The sequence below is a fragment of the Monodelphis domestica genome, chromosome 2, assembly GCF_027887165.1.
Source record: "Monodelphis domestica isolate mMonDom1 chromosome 2, mMonDom1.pri, whole genome shotgun sequence".
Classification (NCBI taxonomy): Eukaryota; Metazoa; Chordata; class Mammalia; order Didelphimorphia; family Didelphidae; genus Monodelphis; species Monodelphis domestica.
Window position 1 is genome coordinate 163,807,360 of NC_077228.1, and position 22,249 is coordinate 163,829,608.

Here is a 22,249-nt window from a genome sequence, read left to right on the forward strand (position 1 = left end):
CAGGGACATTACACTGCCACTAATGGAGAAGTCCATTACGTTCGATTATACCACAGTGTATTAGTCTCTGTGTACAATGTTCTCCTGGTTCTGCTCCTCTCGCTCTGCATCACTTCCTGGAGGTTGTTCCAGTCTCCATGGAACTTCTCCACTTTATTATTCCTTTTAGCACAATAGTATTCCATCACCAACAGATACCACAATTTGCTCAGCCATTCCCCAATTGATGGGCATCCCCTCGTTTTCCAGTTTTTGGCCACCACAAAGAGCGCAGCTATGAATATTTTTGTACAAGTCTTTTTTGTCCATTATCTCTTTGGGGTACAGACCCAGCAGTGCTATGGCTGGATCAAAGGGTAGATATTCTTTTGTCGCCCTTTGGGTATAGTTCCAAATTGCCCTCCAGAATGGTTGGATCAGTTCACAACTCCACCAGCAATGAATTAATGTCCCCACTTTGCCACATCCCCTCCAGCATTCATTACTCTCCTTTGCTGTTATGTTAGCCAATCTGCTAGGTGTGAGGTGATACCTCAGAATTGTTTTTATTTGCATCTCTCTGATTATAAGAGATTTAGAACACTTCTTCATGTGCTTGTTAATAGTTTTGATTTCTTTATCTGAGAACTGCCTATCCATGTCCCTTGCACATTTATTAATTGGAGAATGGCTTGATTTTTTGTACAATTGATTTAACTCTTTATAAATATGAGTAATTAAACCTTTGTCAGAGGTTTCTATGAAGATTTTTTTCCCAATTTGTTGTTTCCCTTCTGATTTTAGTTACGTTGGTTTTGTTTGTACAAAAGCTTTTTAGTTTGATGTAGTCAAAATTATTTATTTTACATTTTGTGATTCTTTCTATGTCTTGCTTGGTTTTAAAGCCTTTCCCCTCCCAAAGGTCTGACATGTATACTATTCTGTGTTTACCCAATTTACTTATGGTTTCCTTCTTTATGTTTAAGTCACTCACCCATTTTGAATTTCCTCAGAGTTGTTTTGATGTGAATTTCTCTAATCATTAATGATCTAGAGCATTTTAAAAATAAAATTGTATATCTATGCTTTTATTTCTACATTCCCAAATTATCTATTAATATCTTTTGACCATTTTTCAATTTGGGAATGACTCATTCTTCATTCTTACAAATTTTACAAAGTGCTTTATATATTTTAGATAGGAGGCCTTTATCCAAGACAGTCTACAAATCCCACACCCAAATTTTCTGCTTTTCTTTTAATCTAGGCCACATTTGTTTTATTTGTACAAAACCTTTTTGATCTAATGTCTTCAAAGTCTCCATTTTATGTCTCACAATACTTTTTATCTCTTATTTACTCACAAATTTTTATCCATAAATTTGATAGCTCATGTTTCTTGTTCTTCTAGATTGCTTATGATAACTGTCTTCATGTCTAGATTATGTATCAATTTTGTTCTTATCTTGCTAAATGGCATAAGATATCTATTTCTGTCAGACTGCTTTCCAGTTTTACCAAAAATTCTTAACAAATGGTGAATTCTTATCCCCAAAGCTTGGATCTTTACTTTTATCAAACACAAAGTTATTATAATTTTTTTACTACCGTTTGTTCTATGTCTGTTCTGTTTGTAAGAGAGATTCTTCACTGTTTCTTTCACTCTTTATGTTTAACAGGAAAGTGACATCATCATTGAAAATTCATACTTGACATCCTCCTGTAAATCCTTTGATTCAGAGACTGAGGGAAGAGGGGTAGTGTGTATGCCTTCTATGCTGTTCCTTTTGGTTGGTGCTGATATTGGTGACGAGAGGCAACTGTCATTCTTAACCAAATATATTAATTCCTATGTTGTAAGACTTGAACAAATTGCCTCTGCCTCCAATATACCTCAGTTTTCTCACTGGTAAAATTAAAAAATAAGGGGACAACTCTCTACTTATTTACTGGACACCTCCTCCCCCATTTAACACAGAAGGGACAGGGGGCAAAGTGAAGGGACTCATGAAGACCCAGAGGAAAGAACAATCCCATCTCTCCTTGGTTCTCAATTCTTTCCTTTCACCATGAGATAAACTCTATTTTGACAACCTCTTTCATCCTTTAAGGGTAGAAGCTCCTTTATTCCCCTTCTGTAATCTCACTGAAAAGTATTCTTTGCTCTCTCTCAACTACATAATTATTTTTAAAGGCACAATTTCCATTGTTTCCCCTAAATTCATATATCAATTCGTCTTTTTTTGTCCAGCACTCTTCACTTTGGGGACTACATCTGCCCCTTTCTCATGTAATCATTCAGAGGAAGGAATGACTTTTCCCTTCTGTTCTTTCAACTTGCTTGTTCCCTTTCTTGTCTAATGATCATGTTTTCCTCTCACTCGAAAAAATCTGTCCTTTAGCATTTTTCATCATGAGTCCTTTGGCATTGTTCTGAAACATTACATTACTGGTAATAGCTATCATTCACAACTGATCATCATACAATATTGTTACTGTGTCAGATAGCTGAATATTAAGCATCTGTTCCCCATTCTTAGACTTTCCCCTCTGTCCCTCCCTTCCTCCCTCCCTCTCTCTCTTTCTCTCTCTCTCTCTCCTCTCTCTCTCCCTTTCTCTCTCTCTCTCTCTTGTATAGATATAGATATATAAATATATAAACATGTATGTCTTTCCCCTTCTTTCTATCTTGCTCTGTTCATTGGGTGAGGATGCCCCAAATTTCCTGGTTTCCTTAATGAAGGAAATTATTGCTCTTATTATCTTTCTGTATGATTCACCTTCTTTATCTCCCTCTCTGAAGAACAGAACACATGTAAAAGCAGGAAAGAGTATCTGTTTTCTGTGATGCTAAAAAGAAGAAAGAATCAGAAGACTAAGCATAATTTGGACATCAATTACTTGGATGAAAGCCTCATTATCCATGATATTCCACAAATTTTTGTAGAAATCTCTCTTTAGTCCTTGAAGGCTTTATTCATTCTGTACAGGAAATCAATAGACACCCTTTTCTATATATGGATTTCAGAAATATTTGCCTTGAACTCTTCAGTCATGTTAAGTGTAATGAAATATTTAACATTGCTATGAACTTCTGCTGAAGCTGACACTGTGGCTTCTGGGGCATTTTGGAAGAAACTGAAAGTGTGAAGGCAAAAAATATTAGAGAACAAAACTTCTAGAGGGTAAGATCAACTTTAGCAGTCACAAGAAGACATTCACCACCTCTGTCCTATCATTGCCACTAAACAATGTCCCCATAGCCTGTAATTGCATCAGGTTAGGGGAACTCTCAAAGATAGTTAGAGTCTTTCCTTGAGCCACATTCTCATTTTACACTTATATTTGTCCTTAAAATATTCCTAGTGAGATTTAGTCTCTCAAGATATCAGGTCTACTTTAGATCATTATCTTTATCAGTCAAAAATACCCCTAACCTATCTCAAGTACAGGAAATCTTAAACCCAGACATCAGTTGTTTTTTGAAAACAGAAAGTCCCCCTGGAACCACAGAATATTTTTTCTTGCTATATTTTTACTTACTTTTATTTTTAAATAATATTTTATTTTTTGACAATAACATGTGATATACAACTTATAACATTCATTAAAAATTTTAAGTTCCAAATTATCTACCTCTCGTTCTCCCTACCCTCTTTCATTTTTTGAAATGGCAAGCAATCTGAAAAAAATTTTACATCTGCAATCATGAAAAACATTTTTCTATATTAGTAATTTTGTGGGAGTTAAAAAAAACCCAAAATGCAAAAAGAAAGTGAAATATAATTTACTTAAATCTGCATTCAGACTCCATCAATTCTTTCTCTGACATTTTTCATCATGAGTCCTTTGGAACTGTCTTGGATCATTGTATTGCTGATAGTAGCTGTCATTCACAGTTGAGCAACAGACAATATTGCTGTTACTATTTACAAAGTTCTCCTGATTCTGCTCACTTCACTTTGTATCAGTTTATGTAAGTCTTTTCAGATTTTTTTCTGAAATCATTCTGCTTGTCATTTCTTATAGTAAAATAGTATTCCATCACAATCATATACCACAACTTTCCCTAGCTGATGGACATATCCCCTAACCTTATAATTTTTTGTCACCACCAAAAGAGCTTTTATAAATATTTTGTACAAATAGATCCCTCCCCCATCCTCACATTCCTGCTTTTTGAAAATCTCTTTGGAATACAGATCTAGTAGTGATGTTGCTATATCAAAGTATATGAAGAGTTTTATAGGTCTTTGGGAATAGGAACCAGAAAATCTTAAACCTAGAAGAGACCCCTGAGATCATTTAATACAATTCTGTCATTATTCAATTGACCTAACTAAGATACAAAGAAATAGAGAAAGAGGAAGGGAACAAGAATTTATTAATTATCTACTATGTACAGGATGTTACAAATATGATCACATTTGATCCTCATATCAACTTTTGGAGGTAGGTGCTATTAATGTATTATTTTTATTCCAGTGAAGATCTTTAATCTGTTTTCCAAAGGCAGAGAAACATCCTAGGTGTTTTGCAATATAGAAATAATAAGTTATCAAGTCATAAATCTTGTCTAGGGAAAGTAACATGGATTAACAAGGTACAGAAGAAATTTTAATGCATGGATACCGATTCATTCTCTACAAGTATCAATGTCAGGATTCAGATAATAGGAATATCGAGAGTGAATACAGAAGGGGAAGGCTTTTATAATGACTAAAGCGCTACTTGATTGCTTACTAATTTGCCACAAACTTTCTTCTTTTAAACATATTTTCTCATAAGTGGTTATGCTCTCCTAATAAGCCTCAAATTCTGCATTAGCAACTGATGAGGATGCCTAACACCACCAGGGAGAGATTTAGAAGAACCATTTTGTTGTTTAGATAATAATACCAAAGTCTAATTATCCTAGAGATTCTGGGTTCTTTCAAGTATCTCAGATTTATCCATCTGTAAAAAAAAAAAAGACAGAAGTAGGGATATTATCAAGCTAAAATGAGATAAAGCACTTTGTAAATAGTAAAGTACTATATAAATGACAGTTGTTGTTGTTGTTGTTGTTGTTAGCCTCCAAGCCAGAGGCCTTTGGTCTGTAGATTACTTCTTTCCTTGAGTCTCCTACTGAACTCATACCAAATTCAAAAAGTATTTTTAGAGCAAAAGAAGATGTACTAGTAATTGTTGAAAACCAAACTGGTGGTAGAAGAAAATGCACACCTGCATATTTTAAATTTAATCTGCATTATCAATATTAAAAACAATCAAATAGCTGGCTGATTTTGAGGTATAAATTCTGATAACGAAAACTTAATGTTTTCTGATTAAAGCTGGCTTCAGCATACTCACTCCTGACATAAGCATAAAAATGCATGGATTGTCTATTGAAGTCTTCTCTATTTTCCCATTTGTCCACTGTCCTGGAAAGGACCTAGTCAGCATAGACACATAGGGAAGCTACCCTACCTTTAAAGCCCCCTAAACCTGAGATTCCCCCAACTTGCCTTGGTAGGCTATTCTCATAGTTGGACAATCTTCAGAAATTGTGGGTAATGCTCTGCTGATGGAACATCCCAGGAACCTATCCCTGCTCTTTGTCTTTGCTCATGATGTTGCCTGTCTTTAGAATGATTGTTGTTTCCTTTGTTCACCTGTTAAATTTTTACCAAGGCTTTGAGGTCCAAGTCCAATGTCACCTCTTATGAAGCCTTCTCTGAAGCTCCCCAACTGGTATAACAACTCTTCCTTGCCCTGTATCAGGCAGAGTTTTGTTTTTTACTTATCAGTCTTCTAGTACAGGGTAATCTTCATGAGGGCAGGTACTATGTCTTAGCCATAAAGAACAGATCTGAAGGAATTGACCTTTCCTTAGAAAGTTCCAGAAAATGTGTGAACCAGTGAAGGTTTTAGGTGGAAAGGAAAAGAATGAAAAGTTAAGGAAAAAATCCTTACCTTTGTAGTATTCTGCACAGTGGCATAAAGTGTGTTTGGTGCTTCTAAACTCTCTTGGATATTTTTCTATAAAAAACCAAAAATCCAAATATGATCATTTCCTTGGGTCACAGAATTATTCCCATCCAACTATTCTGCCAGGAAAATTCTTCAGATGCTTGGGGTAGACATCTCCCTAACTCACCAATGCATTTCAGACCTGTCAGTTAGCTTCAATCTAGTTTAGCCAATTTTACCAAAGTGTGGCTGCTGCACATATTACTGCTTCTTAGAGCCAAAGGTGAGAATAGGGTAGTACTCCCCAGGTCTAAAGCAAGCATACCCTCTTTCTCTACATTAATGCTAGTGATGCAATAAAACAAGAGAAATTAAAGACATTGGCAAAAAAGGAGAAAACATTTGTTTTATCCTTATATAATGGTTTACTTAGAAAATCATAGAAAAATAATTATTAAAATTAAAATGCACAAAATATTGACAAAAGTAATAAGCATTTTGTATAACAATTCTAAAATCCATTAGGAAATTATATAAAAGAAATTTTCATTTCAAATAACTATGAAGTATGTAAAACATTTGAAAGTCAGTATAGCAAAGTATATTCAAGATAAAAGTATAATTACAAAATGATCTTTAAGGGAATGAAGGATGACTTTAGTAATCTGAAATGTTTTTATGTCTCATCATTGGGGCACAGAAATATAATAAAATTACTCTGGTGTTTAATTTACAGATTTAGTGATATGTTAGTCAAATGACTATATGGAACTAGGTAAAACAATGATAAAATTCATTAGAACAAAAGACATAATCTTATGGAAAATAATGAGGAGAAAGTAAACACCAAGAAGACATTGTGCTTCCAAAAAACAAATTATGTTAAAATAGCAATAAAAACTATTTGGAACTAGTTTAAAAAATAGAGAAGCAGATCAATGGAACAGACTAGTAAACAAAAACCAGAAGCAATCGAACTCTAATCTAACATTCATTAAAACTAAGAATATAGGGAGAAGCTGGGTAGCTCAGTGGATTGAGAGCCAGGCCTAGAGACAGGAGGTCCTGGGTTCAAATGTGGACTCAGAAATTTCCCAGCTGTGTGACCCTGGGCAAGTCACTTAACTCCCATTGCTTAGCCCTTACAAGTCTTCTGCCTTGGAACAGAACAAAACTAAGAATATAGATTACATAAGGAAGAATTTCCTTTTTGACAAGAATTGCCAGTAAAACTAGAAATCACTATCAGAAAATAAGGTTTAAACTAGTGTTTTACTTGTTTGTACTACATACTATAAGTTAAAAAAGAATAGGTGACTTGAAATGCTTACATTATTAAAAAATGGAAGACAAAATTATATCCTCATAAGTAGGGAGTAGGATGGGGATGAACAGTGAGATCACTTGGGAGTGGAAGATTTTAGTACTGCCTTTTGTGGGATGCACTTCTCTCCTTCCTCTTTCTTGTAAATGGTTTGATACTTGGCAAACCTCAATTTTAGGGAATCAAAGATTTCATGTAGGAGGTGTCCAGGCTCTGGGCAGGGATGAGGAACTTACTTTAAAACTGTTAACTGTGACATATTCTGCAGTTTCTGTTTCATCCGGGTTTAGAATAGAAATCGAGTCATACATAGAACATTCATTGTCTCTTATATCAGCCTCTGCAACCCAGAAAGGAAAGACAGTTTAGAATTCATGATACCATCCATTTACCACACTCCTGTCCTACCACCTAGGACTTTGCCAGCAGGGACACAAGGTTACCCCTTACATATTTCTAGTAGCAAATCATCTTGTAGGTGCCACATCACAGGTCAGCACCCATAGTTGTCCCTAGGATGAATCTCTTGGTTATCTGAGACCACCTTCCCAGTCAAAGAAGCACCCAGTTATATAGGGACTGCCTCAACAAGCAAACCAACCAGAGGAATCCAGTAAAAACATCCTCTGAAGGGAGGTAAGGAACTGGCTATGAGGAGATTCTCAAGGTAGGTGAGGAGTCAAGGATCAGGAGGATTAAGAAACCAAGTTTGAGAAGTGTCTGTGCCTTAATCTCCCTTGTTCCCAGGAAGTAAGAAACTCACACAGAACCACCAAACCTCAGGAAAATTTAGGGTTCAATTTCAACTTGGAAGACTGCTCAATTAAAATGCCCTGGGGTACTTGACTTTAAATAGTTTAACTTTTATTTATCTTGGATATGTTTTGAATAAAGGCAAAGACAGTAATCACAAACTCAATGTACAGGTGAGACAATGTTTGGAGGACTAGCTAATATGTTAGATAGCAATTGTTTTCTAAAACAATCTTATAAGGCTAAAACATTGGCCATATTCTAGTAAGATGAAATTGAAAAGTGATAAAGGCAATGTTTTTCACATAGCCATAAAATCTCCAACTTCAAAATTACAAAATGGAGGAGTCATGTCTAGACCGTTATTTATCTGAAAAAGATCTATGGATTTTCCTGAATTGCAAGCTTGATATAAAGTGTGATATCACAGCTCCAAAAAATCAATGCAATCTTAGGTACACTGAGATATGTAGCCTTATCTGGCTCCTTCCCCTACCTCAGTTACTAGTGCCTTCTCTCCCCCAAATTAATTTCTCTTTACTTGGTCTATGATTTGTAGTTACTTTTCTACTTAAATGTTGTCACACAGGGTAAAATGTAAGTTTCTTGGGGGCAAGGATCATTTTGGTCTTGTCTTTTATATACTCAAGACAAAATAAAAGCATGTTGTTCTCTGAGATTATTTGAGTAGTTCCTACAATGGCATCCATCAGTGGCCCAAATGTCATATCTACCTTCCCCATATAGTTCCTGGCATGAGATAGTACTTCATAAATGCTTGATGAGTGAATGAAATGAGTGAACAAATAAATGAAAGAATATTGTCAAGATCTAGGGAGATGTTATTGTACTCTACCCTCATCAGACTCATAGCTGAAGTACTATTTTCTTTACTACATTGAAGGAAAGAGATCATATTTATGAGATCATATTCTGAGGAGAGCAACTAAATGGTGAAGAGACTTAGGACTATGGCATATGAATATTAATAGAAAGAATTAGGGGAGTTAATTCTTTCAAAAAAGTAAAGGTATCTATGAGAATTACCTTCATGTATTTGCATATTTGTTATAAAATGGAGGGATTATATATATACTTCTGCCTGGTCCCAGAGGATAGGATGGATAGAAATTATCAAGAAAAAAATCTGGGCTAGATGTAAGAAAAAAAGCTTTCAAACAAATAGAACAACCCCAAGGAGGAATGGACTGCCTCAGATAAGAGTGAGATCCTTCTCATTAGAGATCTCCAAGTAGTGGCTGAATGGCCACATGTCAGGAAAGTTGTAGGGGCTATTGTTGTATAGGTATGAGATGAAATAAATGGTCTTTGAGAGTCCTTCTAACTGAAATTCTGCAATAAGCAAAATTTGCTTCATCTTCCAGAAAAACTCCAACCTTTTTCTTTCTTTTTCTGAATGTGCCAGAAAGACAGTCCCGATATAAAGAGAAAAACTAGGATGGTGGGTACCACGATGTACAGGACTCTGAAGCAGTGTGTGCCATGTTCAATACCTTGAAAGAAAAAAACACAAAAAAGCAGTCACTAGGAACAATCTAAACCATACAGAGAAAAAAAAAGTTGTCTTAATAAGTTCATCTAGAGGGAATTGACCATTGAGACAACTGCCTTTCTCACAGTCTCAGAGCAGGACTATTACCTTTAGCTGAGACTTGGCCAGTAACAGAGCTCAGGAGGTCTGTCCATGTGGGTACTAGGTTGGGACCAAAGTCAAGAATCACTGCAAATTCAATTCCTGAAGGTCCCCATGCTCTCAGAGTCCGGGGAAGACAGTGAGAAATTTACCTGCACAGAGCTCCTTGGCAAGAATGGTACAGGAGCTGTTGCTGACAGGGTTTCTGGCAGTACAGGTGTAGTTCAGGTCATGGTCACCAGGTTTCCAATTGAGGGTGAGGATGGGCCCTCTTGTGGATATATTAGCCCCCTGTCTGTTGGACATCCAGCTGTACGATGCATTCTCTCTTATTTGTTCCACAGAACATGTCAAATTGATGAGACATGTACCATTATCATTGAACTTCAGACTTGGTATAATTTTTGGCTCCGTCAATCGCTCTGCATGAGGAGTAAAATATGATATTCAATGAGATGCTTTGATTGTGCCCCTACCCTGATAAAAATGATTAATGATTTCTTTAGGCACTAAATATCATCCTGGATGATATACAGAAATCCTGGATTTCAGAGTTCTTGGCCTGGGGTACCACAGAGGAGAAGAAATCAGTGCCTGGACAATGACTATCCAGTTCCAGTTGCTAACATTACCTGAGTCTGTACACCCAGAGCTACAAAAGGGTAGAGTACTGAGGTAAGAAACACCTCCTTCTATACAAATGGAAATGTGTGGAGTGTAATAGGTACTGTTTTTCTCGGGGCCCATTTCTGACAGGCTGGAGACTACCATTACATTTGTGGAACAGAGAGTAATAGTGCTCAGGGAAGTCATATTTTCTCCAACCTTTCTGGGCAACTATTTTACCTATTTTAGGTCACCATTGATCAGAAAAGGTTGGGAGGAGGAAGACAGTTATCCCAGGATAAAGCACCTTGCTTTAGGGGGTTATAAGCATAAGATGTTGTATCATATGAAAAATCAATTATCCTTAACTATATTCACAGGTGACATGATTTCATGAAATTGTAGTGTGTTAGAGATGAAAGAGACCTTAAGGTTAGCTAGTCCAACATCTTATTCAGTTCCAAGATTCCCTCTCCAGCATCTCCGATAATTGTTCATCTGGCCTCTGTTTGAGCATATTAAAACAAAGAGAGCTCACTACCTCACAAAACAGGCAATTCCAATTTGGAACAGCTGTACTTACATTAAATTCTCTTCCTTACATTAAATCATTTTAACTTATAGGATCTTGGACATAGGGAAGGGATCTTAAAGGGTTTCTAGACTCCTCCCCTCAATTGATATATAGGAAACCAAGACCCCCTCCCCCTAAAGTGAAGTGACTTGTCTAAAGTCACATGAATGTTAATGAGGCAGAGGGATGATTTAAGCTGAATTGCCTGATTGTAAACACGGGGTTCTTTTCATTGTACTGGATCATTGGACTTCACCAGTAAGGACTTGTTACAATAGAGTTTTACTGCATTACTCCTAGGTAGAGCTGCCAATCAGGCAGAATCTCCTTTACATTTAAATTGTACTCTGGAGCAGGAAGAAAGCAGTCTTCCCAAAAATCAGGCTGGAAGCCATGTAAGTATTCTATGTATTCAATTTTTGGATGTTGCTGTGTTTGAAAAGATCCTGAGAAACAACTTAATGCTGACCATGGATATGGAGGGTAAACATCTTTTTCATGGGTTCAGTAATGTTTGCTATTGTTATCTCTGCTTGGTAGGAGCCAGCATCCTCCATCTTCAGGTGATTGATCTGCATAGCATAATTATAGCTTTGTTTGAGGAAGTTCACTCGCTCCTTATAATGAGGATCAATTATTGTTGTTTTGTTTGCATTTCCTTCTTTTCCCATCTCTATGATGGCAAGAGACCTTTTGGAAGTCCAGAGAATGTATGTGATCTGCTTTTCTTTTGGGATTGTCAGTGGGAGAATAGCAGACTCCCCTAGGACTCCAGTCAGCATCTGTGAATCTAGGTCCTCTCCAGAAGCATATAGCTCTGAAAACATAAAAGAAGAACATAGTTAATACCTTTCACTTCACTTTTCCCATCCCCAGATCAGTCTAGAACCCAGAAAAACTTCCAGAAACCTTCCCTTAGAAGTGATCCATAGCCCACAGCTAGATTACTCAGTGAATTGAGATCCTGGATTAGAGATGGAATGTCCTAGGTTCAAGTCTGACCTTAGACCCTTCCTAGCTGTGTGATTCTGAAGAGTACCCTTATCTCCCATTGCCTAGCTTTTCTGCTCCTCTGCCTAGGAACCAATACACAGTATAATTCTTCCCATTTCACCAGAAGAAGTCTTCACATAACTCATCAATGGGTTTGAGACCTAAATAGTAGAGTCCTGATAGGTAAAGAAGTCACCTTCCTCCTATAAACAGGGAAATGAGCACTAGACTAATTGAGAGATGAAAGGCTTAAATTCTAGTCCTAGTTCCCCATGGAACAGCTGCAATTTCTAACATTGATTCATCTCAGAGAGATAAAATGAAATACTATCTGCTGAAAGTTTTCATGAGGATTTGGGGGTCATCAATTTATAACAGAAGGATTTTAGTCCAACCTCCTGATATTACAGATGAAGAAACTGAAGTTCCCACACTGAACCAAGACATGTCTTTGATCAGTACAGGTAAAAGTAGAGCAAACACTTAAATACCTGTCTTAGGTAGCACAGCGAATAGAACACCAGGCCTGGAGTCAGGAATATCTGAGTTCAGATACTTACTATTGTGCGGACAAATCACTTAACCCTGTTTGCCTCAGTTTCCTTATTTGTAAAATGAACTGGAGAAGGAAATGATAAATCACTCCAGTAGTTATGCTAAGAAAACCCCAACTTGGATTATGAAGAGTTAGATGAAACTGAACAACAACAATAATAATAACCTCTGACACAAAACCACTCCTTACTTCACCAGAGATGCATATGATGGGATAACAACCTATCAAAGTAGTTGTAAGACTCAGATTACATAGAAAATGCAAAACACCAATTCAGATTCACTGTATTGCTATGATTCAGCTAGAGAGAGGATTTGGTGTCTGGTACTTTATCTTGGCAGATAATCTTTAGAATCTTCCTCAGATAATTCAGGTGGAAGGGATTTGTTTCCTGGCATAGTACTGATAGACTGTCCTGGTTTCATAAGCATTCAACAACGAAATCAGCAAAATGGTTCAGTAGACCTTCAGTTTGGTATGCAACCAAATACCTCTTCTCTCATACTTTCTTTCAATTTCCCAAATGCTGACCTATCTTGTAGAGAACCTTTGTTTTCTTGGCTTTGATTGTCAGGCCAAAATTAGCACAAGTGACAGAGAATTGATCCGTATTTCATTGTATCTCAGCCTCAGAGGCTGCTTTGAGTGCCCAATCATCAGTGAATTAAAAGTCAGGTATCAACTCTCCTTCCACTTTGGTTCTGATATGTAGCCTTTTCAAGTTAAATAATTTACCATTTGTGTGGTAGCTGACCTTGATGCCATTTTTGTCCTCAATGAAGGTGTCTGACAACATTGAGGAAAGCATGCACACAGCCAATCACCCCACTGGTGATTGGGAAAGTATGAGGGAACTGTCCATTATTCAGAACTCATGCAGACATGGCATCATCAAAACTGACTTACAATGCTGATGAACTTCTCCAGGCAACCAAAATTTTCCATGGACCCTGAAGTCCTTTCTGAATGTCCACTCACTCAAACACTAATGAAGAGAGCACAACTCCAATGAGCTAGCCATGTAGCCTGAATGCCAAATGCAATTTAACCTAAAAGACTAATTTACAAAGAAGTTGAGCAAGGCAAACATTCACAGGGAGGTCAGAAAAATAGATACAAGGACACTCTACAAGTCTCGCTGAAGAACTTTAGTATCACTTGTAAGATTTGGGAGATGCTGGCAAAAGATGGCACAGCATGACATGCCCACATCTTCATGAGTAAAGCAGAATCACAGTAGCCCAAAGGAAATGCCATATGCAGATCTAGAGATATCTCCATTCCAAATATTCTAATAGCATAATGGACTATTTGTGCCTGACCTCTACTAGAGCCTTCTGAACTCATATTGGATTGATCAGTCATAGCTAAACACACCATTATGATGTCATTGGTTCTCTTCAAGAATGATGAACAACATTATTATGATTATAGAAGCCCTTCGCTTGGAGAATTCAGTTTATTTTTTGAATGGGACTGTCAGAAGCTGAGAAGGAAAGAATAAACATTTGTAAGAGCAAGCAGTATAATCTCAAAAAGAAGAAAGCAAATAGAGTCATATAAAGTAAGAATGCCTGATCTCTTACCAGTAGCCAGATTTATTTCACATTAATTTTTTTTCTTTTTAGAATTCTTTACATTTTTTTATTATCATGCAAAACATACTTCCATATTGGTCATTGTTGTAAAATCAAACCCATAGATAAACCCAAAATAAAATCATAAATACACTGATATGAAAGATGACACTAACAGTTCTTTCTCTGGAGCTGGATAGCATTCCCTATCATACGTCTTTCAGCAGATCATTGCTGAGAGTAGTCAAGTTTTACATATAATTATCATCCAATACTGCTGTTATTATGTAGAATGCTTTTCCAGTTCTGCTTATTTCATTCTGCAACAATTCCTGGAAATCTTTCCAGCTTTTTCTGAAATCATCTTGCTTGTCATTCCTTAGAGCATAATAGTACTCCATCATCAACATATATCAATTTGTTCAGCCATTCCCCAATTGATAGACTTCCCTTCAATTTCTTATTCTTTGCCACTACTATAAAAGAGCTGCTATAAATAGTTTTGTACAAGTAGGTCCTTTTCCCTTTTGGGCTACAGACACTGTAGTAGCATTCCTAGATCAAATGGTATTGACAGTTTTATATCCCTTTCAGAATAGTTCCAAATTGCCCACCAAAATGGCTTGATCAGTTCACAACTCCACCAACAATGCATTAGTGTCCAAATTTTACCACATCTCCTCTAAAATTTACCACTTTCCTTTACTGCCATAATGGCCAGTCTGCTAGGTGTGAAGTGGTAGTCAGTGTTGTTTTAATCTGCATTTCTCTAATCAAGATTTGATTTAGAACATTTTTTTCATATGATTATTGATGGTTTTGATTTTTTCATCTGAAAATTGTTTGCTTATATCCTTTGACCATTTGTCAATTGGGGAATGGCTTGTATTTTTAAAAATTTGACTTAGTTCTCTATAAATTTGAGAAATTAGACCTTTATCAGAGACACTTGTTACAAAAAAATTTCCCCAGTTTGTTTTCCCCTTCTAATTTTGGTTAAATTAGTTTTATTTGTATGAAAGCTTTTTAAATTAATATAATCAAAATTATTCATTTTACATCTCACAATACTATCTTTTATTTTGCCATAAATTCTTATCTTCTCGAAAGATCTACCAGGTAAACTATTCTGTGTTCTCCTAATTTAATTATGGTATTACTCTTTATATCTAAATCATATATCCATTTTGATCTTATTTTAGTGTAGCTTGTGAAATATTGGTCTATATGTAGCTTCTGTCTTACTGTTTTCCAGTTTTCCTAGTAGTTTTTGTTAAATAGTGAATTCTTATTCCAAAAGTAGGAATCTTTGGGTTTATCAAACACTAGGTTTCTAAGGTCATTTGCCCCTGTACATTGTGTATCTAATCTTCTCTATTGATCTACCATTCTATTTCTTAGCCAGTACCAGATTGTTTTGATGATTACTTCTTTATAGTACAATTTGAGATTTGACTACCTTCTTTCACTTTTTTTTTATTAGCTACCTTGACATTTTGTTCTTCCAGATGAATTTTGTTATTGTTTTTTCTAGTCCTATAAAATAATTATTTGGTAGTTTGATTGGTATGGTACTGAGTAAATAAATTAATTTAGGTATAATTGTCCTTTTTATTATATTAGCTTGGCCTGCCCTTGAGTAATTTATATTTTTCTAGTTTTTTAGATATGAATTTATTTGTGTAAAAAGCGTTTTGTAATTATGTTCATATAATTTCTGTGTTTACCTAGGCAGATAGATTCCCAGGTATTTTATATTGTTTAGAGTGTTTTTAAATGGAATTTCTCTTTCTAATGCTTGCTGTTGGACTTTGTTGGTAATATATAGAAATGCTAATGATTTATGTAGATTTATTTTGTTTTTTGCAAACTTATGAAAATTATTTCAACTAGTTTTCAACTAAAGTTGATTCTCTAAGTATACCATCATAGCATCTACAAAGTTATAGTTTCATTTCCTCATTGCCTACTTTAATTACTTCAATTTCTTTTTTCTTTTTTTTTATTGCTTAGCTAGCATTTCTAATACAGTATTAAATAATAGTTGGGCATTCTTATTTAACTCCTGACTTTATTGGGAATGCTTCTAACTTACCCCCATAACAAATGATACTTTCTGAAGCTTTTAAGTAAATACTACTTGATTATTTTTTTTTAAACCCTTACCTTCCGTCTTGGAGTCAATATTGTGTATTGGCTCCAAGGCAGAAAAGTGGTAAGGGCTAGGCAATGGGGGTCAAGTGACTTGCCCAGGGTCACATAGCTAGGAAGTGGCTGAGGCTGGATTTGGACCTAGGACCTCCCGTCTCTAGGCCTGGTTCTCAATCCACTGAGCTACCTAGCTACCCTTTGATTATTTTAAGGAATGTTTTCTGGTGTTTTTTTTAAACAATATTTTATTTGGTCATTTCAAAACATTATTCATTGGAGACAAAGATCATTTTCTTTTCCTCCCCCCCCCCCGCCCCGGTGTTTTTTTTAATAGAAATGAGTGTTGTATTTTGTCAAAGTTTTTTTTCTGCATCTATTAACATAATTATGTTATTTCTTGTGAAGACTGGATTTAGCTCTCCCCTGATTGTAACAATGAAGATACTTAGCTTTTTCTCTATTGTAAAGATTGAATTGTAATCCACAATCTACTTTTTGGATTTTAAACCCCAAAGGTGGTAACTCAGTATTTTAAGTAGATCTACCCATTTTAATTACAAAAAGGTGTTAAGAAACCCAAAAAAGTATATCCTAACCAAAGAAGGTGTGAACTAAAGAGTGAACAGTCCTGGAGAGGAGCATCTGATGTGATTGGTAGATGTGAAATTTAGGGGAGGTGACACAAGAAAAAAAGATTTTTAAAAAGAGGACCAGAGGCCAGAAGAAGATATATTCAATTTGAAATCCAAGTTGGATAATCAATTCAAGGAGATCAAAGAGCTCTCTGACTCAGAGAAGAGACTGGAAGACAGACACTTGAGGAGCAACTGGAAGACAGACAACCAGACTTCTTTCCATTTAGACGGTCACCACTTTTGAGTGAAAGGCTGACTTAGTGATCCTGGCATCTTCTTGAGACTCTTTTCCCTGATTAGGGCCTTAGTATTTCTACCTGTCTCAGAGGAAGCCAGAGTTTTCTCCCTCTCTCTCATTCCTTAATATCTCCCCTCTATTGTAAATAAACTACCATAAATTCCATTTACTTTAGTAATTCATTTTGGGATTTAGAAATTAAATCCCTGGCAACCATATATATTAAATATATTTCAATCTCAACCACAAATTTAACATTCTGTTAGTTTGGTTATTGATATTGTCAGTTATGCAGATAATTTTCCTAATATTAAACCAACCTTGCATTCCTGGTATAAATCCCACTTGGTCATAGTGAATGATCCTTGTGTTATATTGCTGTAGCATTCCTGCTAGTATCTTATTTAATTTTTTTTTTGCATCTATATTCATTAATGAAATTGACCTATACTTTTTTCCCCTCTGTTTTTGATCTTTCCAGTTTAGGTAACAGTACCATATTTATTTCATATTTAGAATTTGGTAGGATTATTTCTCTGCCTATTTTCCCAAAAAGTTTTTATAGTATTGGGATTAATTGTTCTTCAAATGTTTTATAGGATTTATTTGTGAATCCATCTGGCCCTGGGTATTTCTTTTTTCTTTCTTTCTTTTTTTAGGGAGTTCATTGGTGGTTTTTTCAAATTCTTTTTCTGATATGGGATTATTTAAGAATACTATTTTCTCTTTTCTTAATCTACATGATTTGTATTTTTGCAAATATTCATCCATTTCATTTAGTCAGATTTATTGCATATAATTGAGTAAAATTGCTCCCGTTGATTGCTTTAATTTCATCTCCATTGGTGGTGAATTCATTCTTTTTTTTAAATAGAGATTATTTTTTTCTTCTTTACTTTTAAAAGTCAAATTAACTAATGCCCTGTCTATTTTGTTGGTTCCCCACTCCCCATAAAACAACTCAAATCTTATTTATTAATTCAATGGTTTTCTTACTTTTCAATTTTATTTATTTCTCCTCTTTTAGGATTTCTGATTTAGTCTTTAAATGAGGATTTTAAATTTGTTCTTTTTCTAGTTTTCTTAGCTGCATGCCCAATTAATTGATCTGCATTTTCTCTATTTTATTGATATAAATATTTAGAGAGAGAAATTTTCTCCCAAGCACTACTTTGGCTATATCTCAGAAATTTTGATATGTTGTCTTCTCATTGTCATTCTCATTAATAAAATTGTTTCTATCATTTGTTCTTTGACATACCCTTTTAAAGCATTAGATTATTTAGTCTCCAATTAATTTTTATTTGGCTTTCCATGGAGCTTTATTAATTATAATTTTATTGCTTTATTTATATTTATAATTAATACATTTATAATTTTCATTTATTAACTATATAGTTATTTATATGATCTGAAAAGAAAGCATTTTTTATTTTTGCTTTTCTGCATTTGGTTGTGAAGTTTTTATGACCTAATGCTGGTCAATTTTTCTGTAGGAGCTATGTGCTGCTAAAAAAAAGGGTATATTCCTTTCTATTCCCATTTAATTATTTCCAGAGATGTATTAGTTCTAATTTTACTAGGATTTCATTCACTTCCTTTACTTTTTTCTTGTTTAGTTTTTTGGTTTGATTTAACTAGGTCAAAAAGGGGGAAGTGAGGTTCCCTGCTAGAATACTTTTACTATTTCCCTCTGAAGTTCATTTAATTTTTCCTTAAAAAATTTAGAGACTATACCATTTGATGCATGTATGTTTATTATTAATATTACTTCATTACTTATGGTGCCTTTTAGTAAGATGCAATTTCTTTCCTTCACTCTTTTAATTAGATCTATTTTTGCTTTAGTTTGGTCTGAGATCATGAGTTTTTTTTTTTCTTTTTAGACAAGTTTTTTATTTGTACATTTTTGTGATACCATACATAAATCCTAATATAAGTTGTTTTTCTGATATATCATTCCATGGACCCACAAACTGGTTGTCTTCACTTCTTACAGTAAACAATTAGGAAAGAAGCAGATTCAAATAAGGAGTACTCCTTTGAAAAATTTAGCTGAGGAACAATAAATTCTGTTCCAGCCCCTTATCTTTACTCTGTGTGTCATCCTGCTTCAAATGTGTTTTTTGTAACATATATGAGGATTCTGGTTTTTAATCCACTTTGCTCTTCACTTTTATTTTGTGAGTCAATTCATCCCATTCACAGTTATGATTACCAACTCCATCTTATTTTCTCTTTTTTGTCCTGCTCTTTTTCCTTTCACTCTGTCCCTCCTCATTGATGTTTTGCTTTTTATCACCCCCTTCTGCTTCTCCTTTCCTCCTATTACATCTTTTTCCTTGCTCTATTTCCATCCTCCTTTTCTATAAAGTAAGATAGGATTCTATACCCCAAATGAGTATGATTGTTATTCCCTCTCTGAGCCAGTTACAATAAGAGTAGTCTAAGTATTATCCATCCATCACCACCCTCATCCTCCCTTCCACTGTAATAGTTTCTCATGTCTCTTTAAGTGAGGCAATTTTCCAATTAATTCCTCTACCTTCCCTTTTCTCTCAGTGCAATCTTCTTTTTTACCTCTTGATTTTTTTGTATATCACATCATTCTAATCAGCTTACCACACCTTTTTCTATGTATACTCCTTCTAACTGCTCTACTACTGATAAAAATTTTTTTTAATTATAAATAAGTCCTTTTTTATGTAGGAATACATATTTTGACTTGAGTCCCTTAAATTTTCTCTCTTATTTACCTTTTAAAACTTCTTTTGGGTCTTTTGTTTGGACATCACATTTTCTATGTAAGTTTGGTCTTTTCATCAGGAATGCTTGAAAATTTTCTATTTAATTGAACAACCAATTTTTCCTCTGAAAGAATATATTCAATTTTGCTGGATAGGTGATTCTGGGCTATAAACCCAGATCTTTTGCCTTTTAGAATATCCTATTCCACACACTCTCATCCTTTAATGTAGAGGCTACTAGGTCCTTTCCAATCCTGGCTGTAGCTCCATGGTATTTGACTTGTTTCTTTCTGGCTGCTTGCAATATTTTCTCTTTTGCTTGTGGACTCTTGAATTTAGATATTATATTTTGGGGAGGTGCCATTTAGGGATTTCTTTCTGGAGTTGATCAATGGATTATTTCAATTTTTATTTTACTCTCTTGTTCAAGAATATCAGGGCAGTTTACTTTGATCATTCATTATATTTTGTTGTCCAAGCTTTTATTTTTTATCATGGCTTTCAGGCAGTCCAATAATTCTTAAATTGCCTCTCCTGAATCTATATTCTGAGTCAGTTGGTTTTTTTATGAGCTATTTCACATTTTCTTTTTTTTTAATTCTTTCGATTTTGTTTTTATTGTTTCCTGATGTCTCATAAAATCATTATCTTCTCATTGCCTAATTCTAATTTTTAAGAATACTTTCATGAGCTTTTGAGCCTTCTTTTATATTTGACCCATTTTTCTTGCATTGCTTTCACTTTTCTTCCAAATTTTTTCTCAGCCTCTCTTAATTGATTTTTAAAATCTTTTTTGAGTTCTTCCAGAATCTGAGTTAAATTCATTTTTTTCTTTGGAGCTTTGCATGTGTATGCTTTGCTTTCACTGTTCCCCCTATGTTTCTGTGTCTTGCTCTTTGTCTCCATAATTTTTTCTATGCTTAGGGTTTTTGGGGGTTTGGGCACTCGTTTTTTCCTGGCCTTTTTCTTGACTTTCACTTTTATTTTAAAGGTAGGCTTTATTTTCAAGGAGAATAGGGAACTCTCTTAAATTTCAGTTGTTCAGTTCTTCCAAAAAGGTATGATGGCCTATGCATTGGGAGAGCTGAGAGCCACCTCTCACTGCTTATTCAATGACTTTCTGTTATTGCTGATAATTAAAATTCTAGCCTCAGGCTTGCGCAGGGACTTTTGGTCTCACTCTGGACATAATCAAGTCTGGCACACTGTGGCCTGTCTTGAACTTTGGCAAGGGCCATCCAGGTCCGGGCTCCTATAGGCCAACACCCTGGAGACTATCACTGCCAGGAATCAGGGGTGTCAGTTCTGTGTGTAAAATGACCTGAAGCACTTTACGGGCTGTCCCAAACTGGGATTCAGGTCCTTACCACGAGAGTGGGATGGAACTCCTGGACTAGTTCTGAGTCCACACAGATTGGGCACAGATTTCCCCAGGCTGGAATTTGTGAATTTTAGATTTACTCCACCCTGCTTAGCCTTTAGAATTCTAGTAACCAGCAATGTATGCACCTCCACTTAAGGATTAAGTGTGGGGGAGGATGGTCTATGACCCATGTGTGCTAGCAAGTGACAAATCAGAAAAAGCTAGCTTACCCCCTTGGCTGTCCAAAGTCAAGTTTAAGCCACCATTGGTACATGTGAGACACAGGAAGTGATGTAAAGAACTGCCTTTACATTTCACATCACTTCCTGTGAGAGGGACTTTGGTGGTGGAACTTGACTTGGAACTCAAGCATGGGACCTCAGACAGCTTCCCTGAGATGACCATGTAGTGAGTGATAAGACTGATTCTCCTTTCCCCTGACCTTTCTGAAGGCACCAGCCTCCAAGGAGGCCCCCCATCTTGGAGGAGTCCTCATGGCTGGAAGCCGAGCTAGATTTAATCTTCTCAGAATGTCCCTTGGCTGAGGCTTCTGAACTCCCCATGGATCAGACCAGGCTGGAGCAGATCTTCCCTTTCTCTCTCTCTCTCTCTCTCTCTCTCTCTCTCTCTCTCTCTCTCTCTCTCTCTCTCTCTCTCTCTCTCTCTCTCTCTCTCTCTCTCTCTCTCCCCGTCCCTCCCTCCCTCATTCATAATTTCTTCCTTCTATTGTAAATAAACCACCATAAAATTCCATTCTGACTTGAGTATTTCATTGGGATTTCTAATTTAAATCCCTGGCAACCACTAAAATATTATATTCAGTCTCAACTGTGGAAGAGAGAAATTGGGAAGCATGCAAAAGACAGAAGCAGTGGAGGCTGAGTGGTGACTTGTCAGTCAAATGAAGGTTCTGTTTGGAATGTTACCAGGAAAATAATTGGAGGCAAAGCCACCTGCTGGCTGAACTCTGGTTGTCCTTGTTGCCTTGTATCAGGGAAGGAAGGAGTTTTTTGTCTTTTAACCTTGGAGACAGAAAGGAGTGGTGGCCTGGTGACTTTGAAGGAAGAAGAAAGGAGGACAATAGTCAAGATAGCTCTGTGACTTGCTCTGTCGATGAAAGACATTTCTCTCAATTTGAACTATATAT

General features: G+C 35.7%; 1 protein-coding gene across 1 annotated transcript; it reads right to left on the reverse strand.

The window, feature by feature from the left end:
* Positions 1–4,305: 4,305 nt before the first annotated feature.
* On the reverse strand, positions 4,306–13,199 carry LOC103101495 (SLAM family member 9-like). Its single transcript, XM_007481635.3, has 7 exons — positions 13,127–13,199; positions 11,312–11,659; positions 9,815–10,084; positions 9,406–9,522; positions 7,492–7,595; positions 5,935–6,000; positions 4,306–4,935 (listed from the first exon to the last, which is right to left on the reverse strand). The coding sequence occupies exons 1-7, from the start codon at positions 13,197–13,199 to the stop codon at positions 4,894–4,896; spliced, it is 1,020 nt and encodes a 339-aa protein (XP_007481697.3). The 3' UTR covers positions 4,306–4,893.
* Between the last annotated feature and the right edge of the window lie 9,050 nt (positions 13,200–22,249).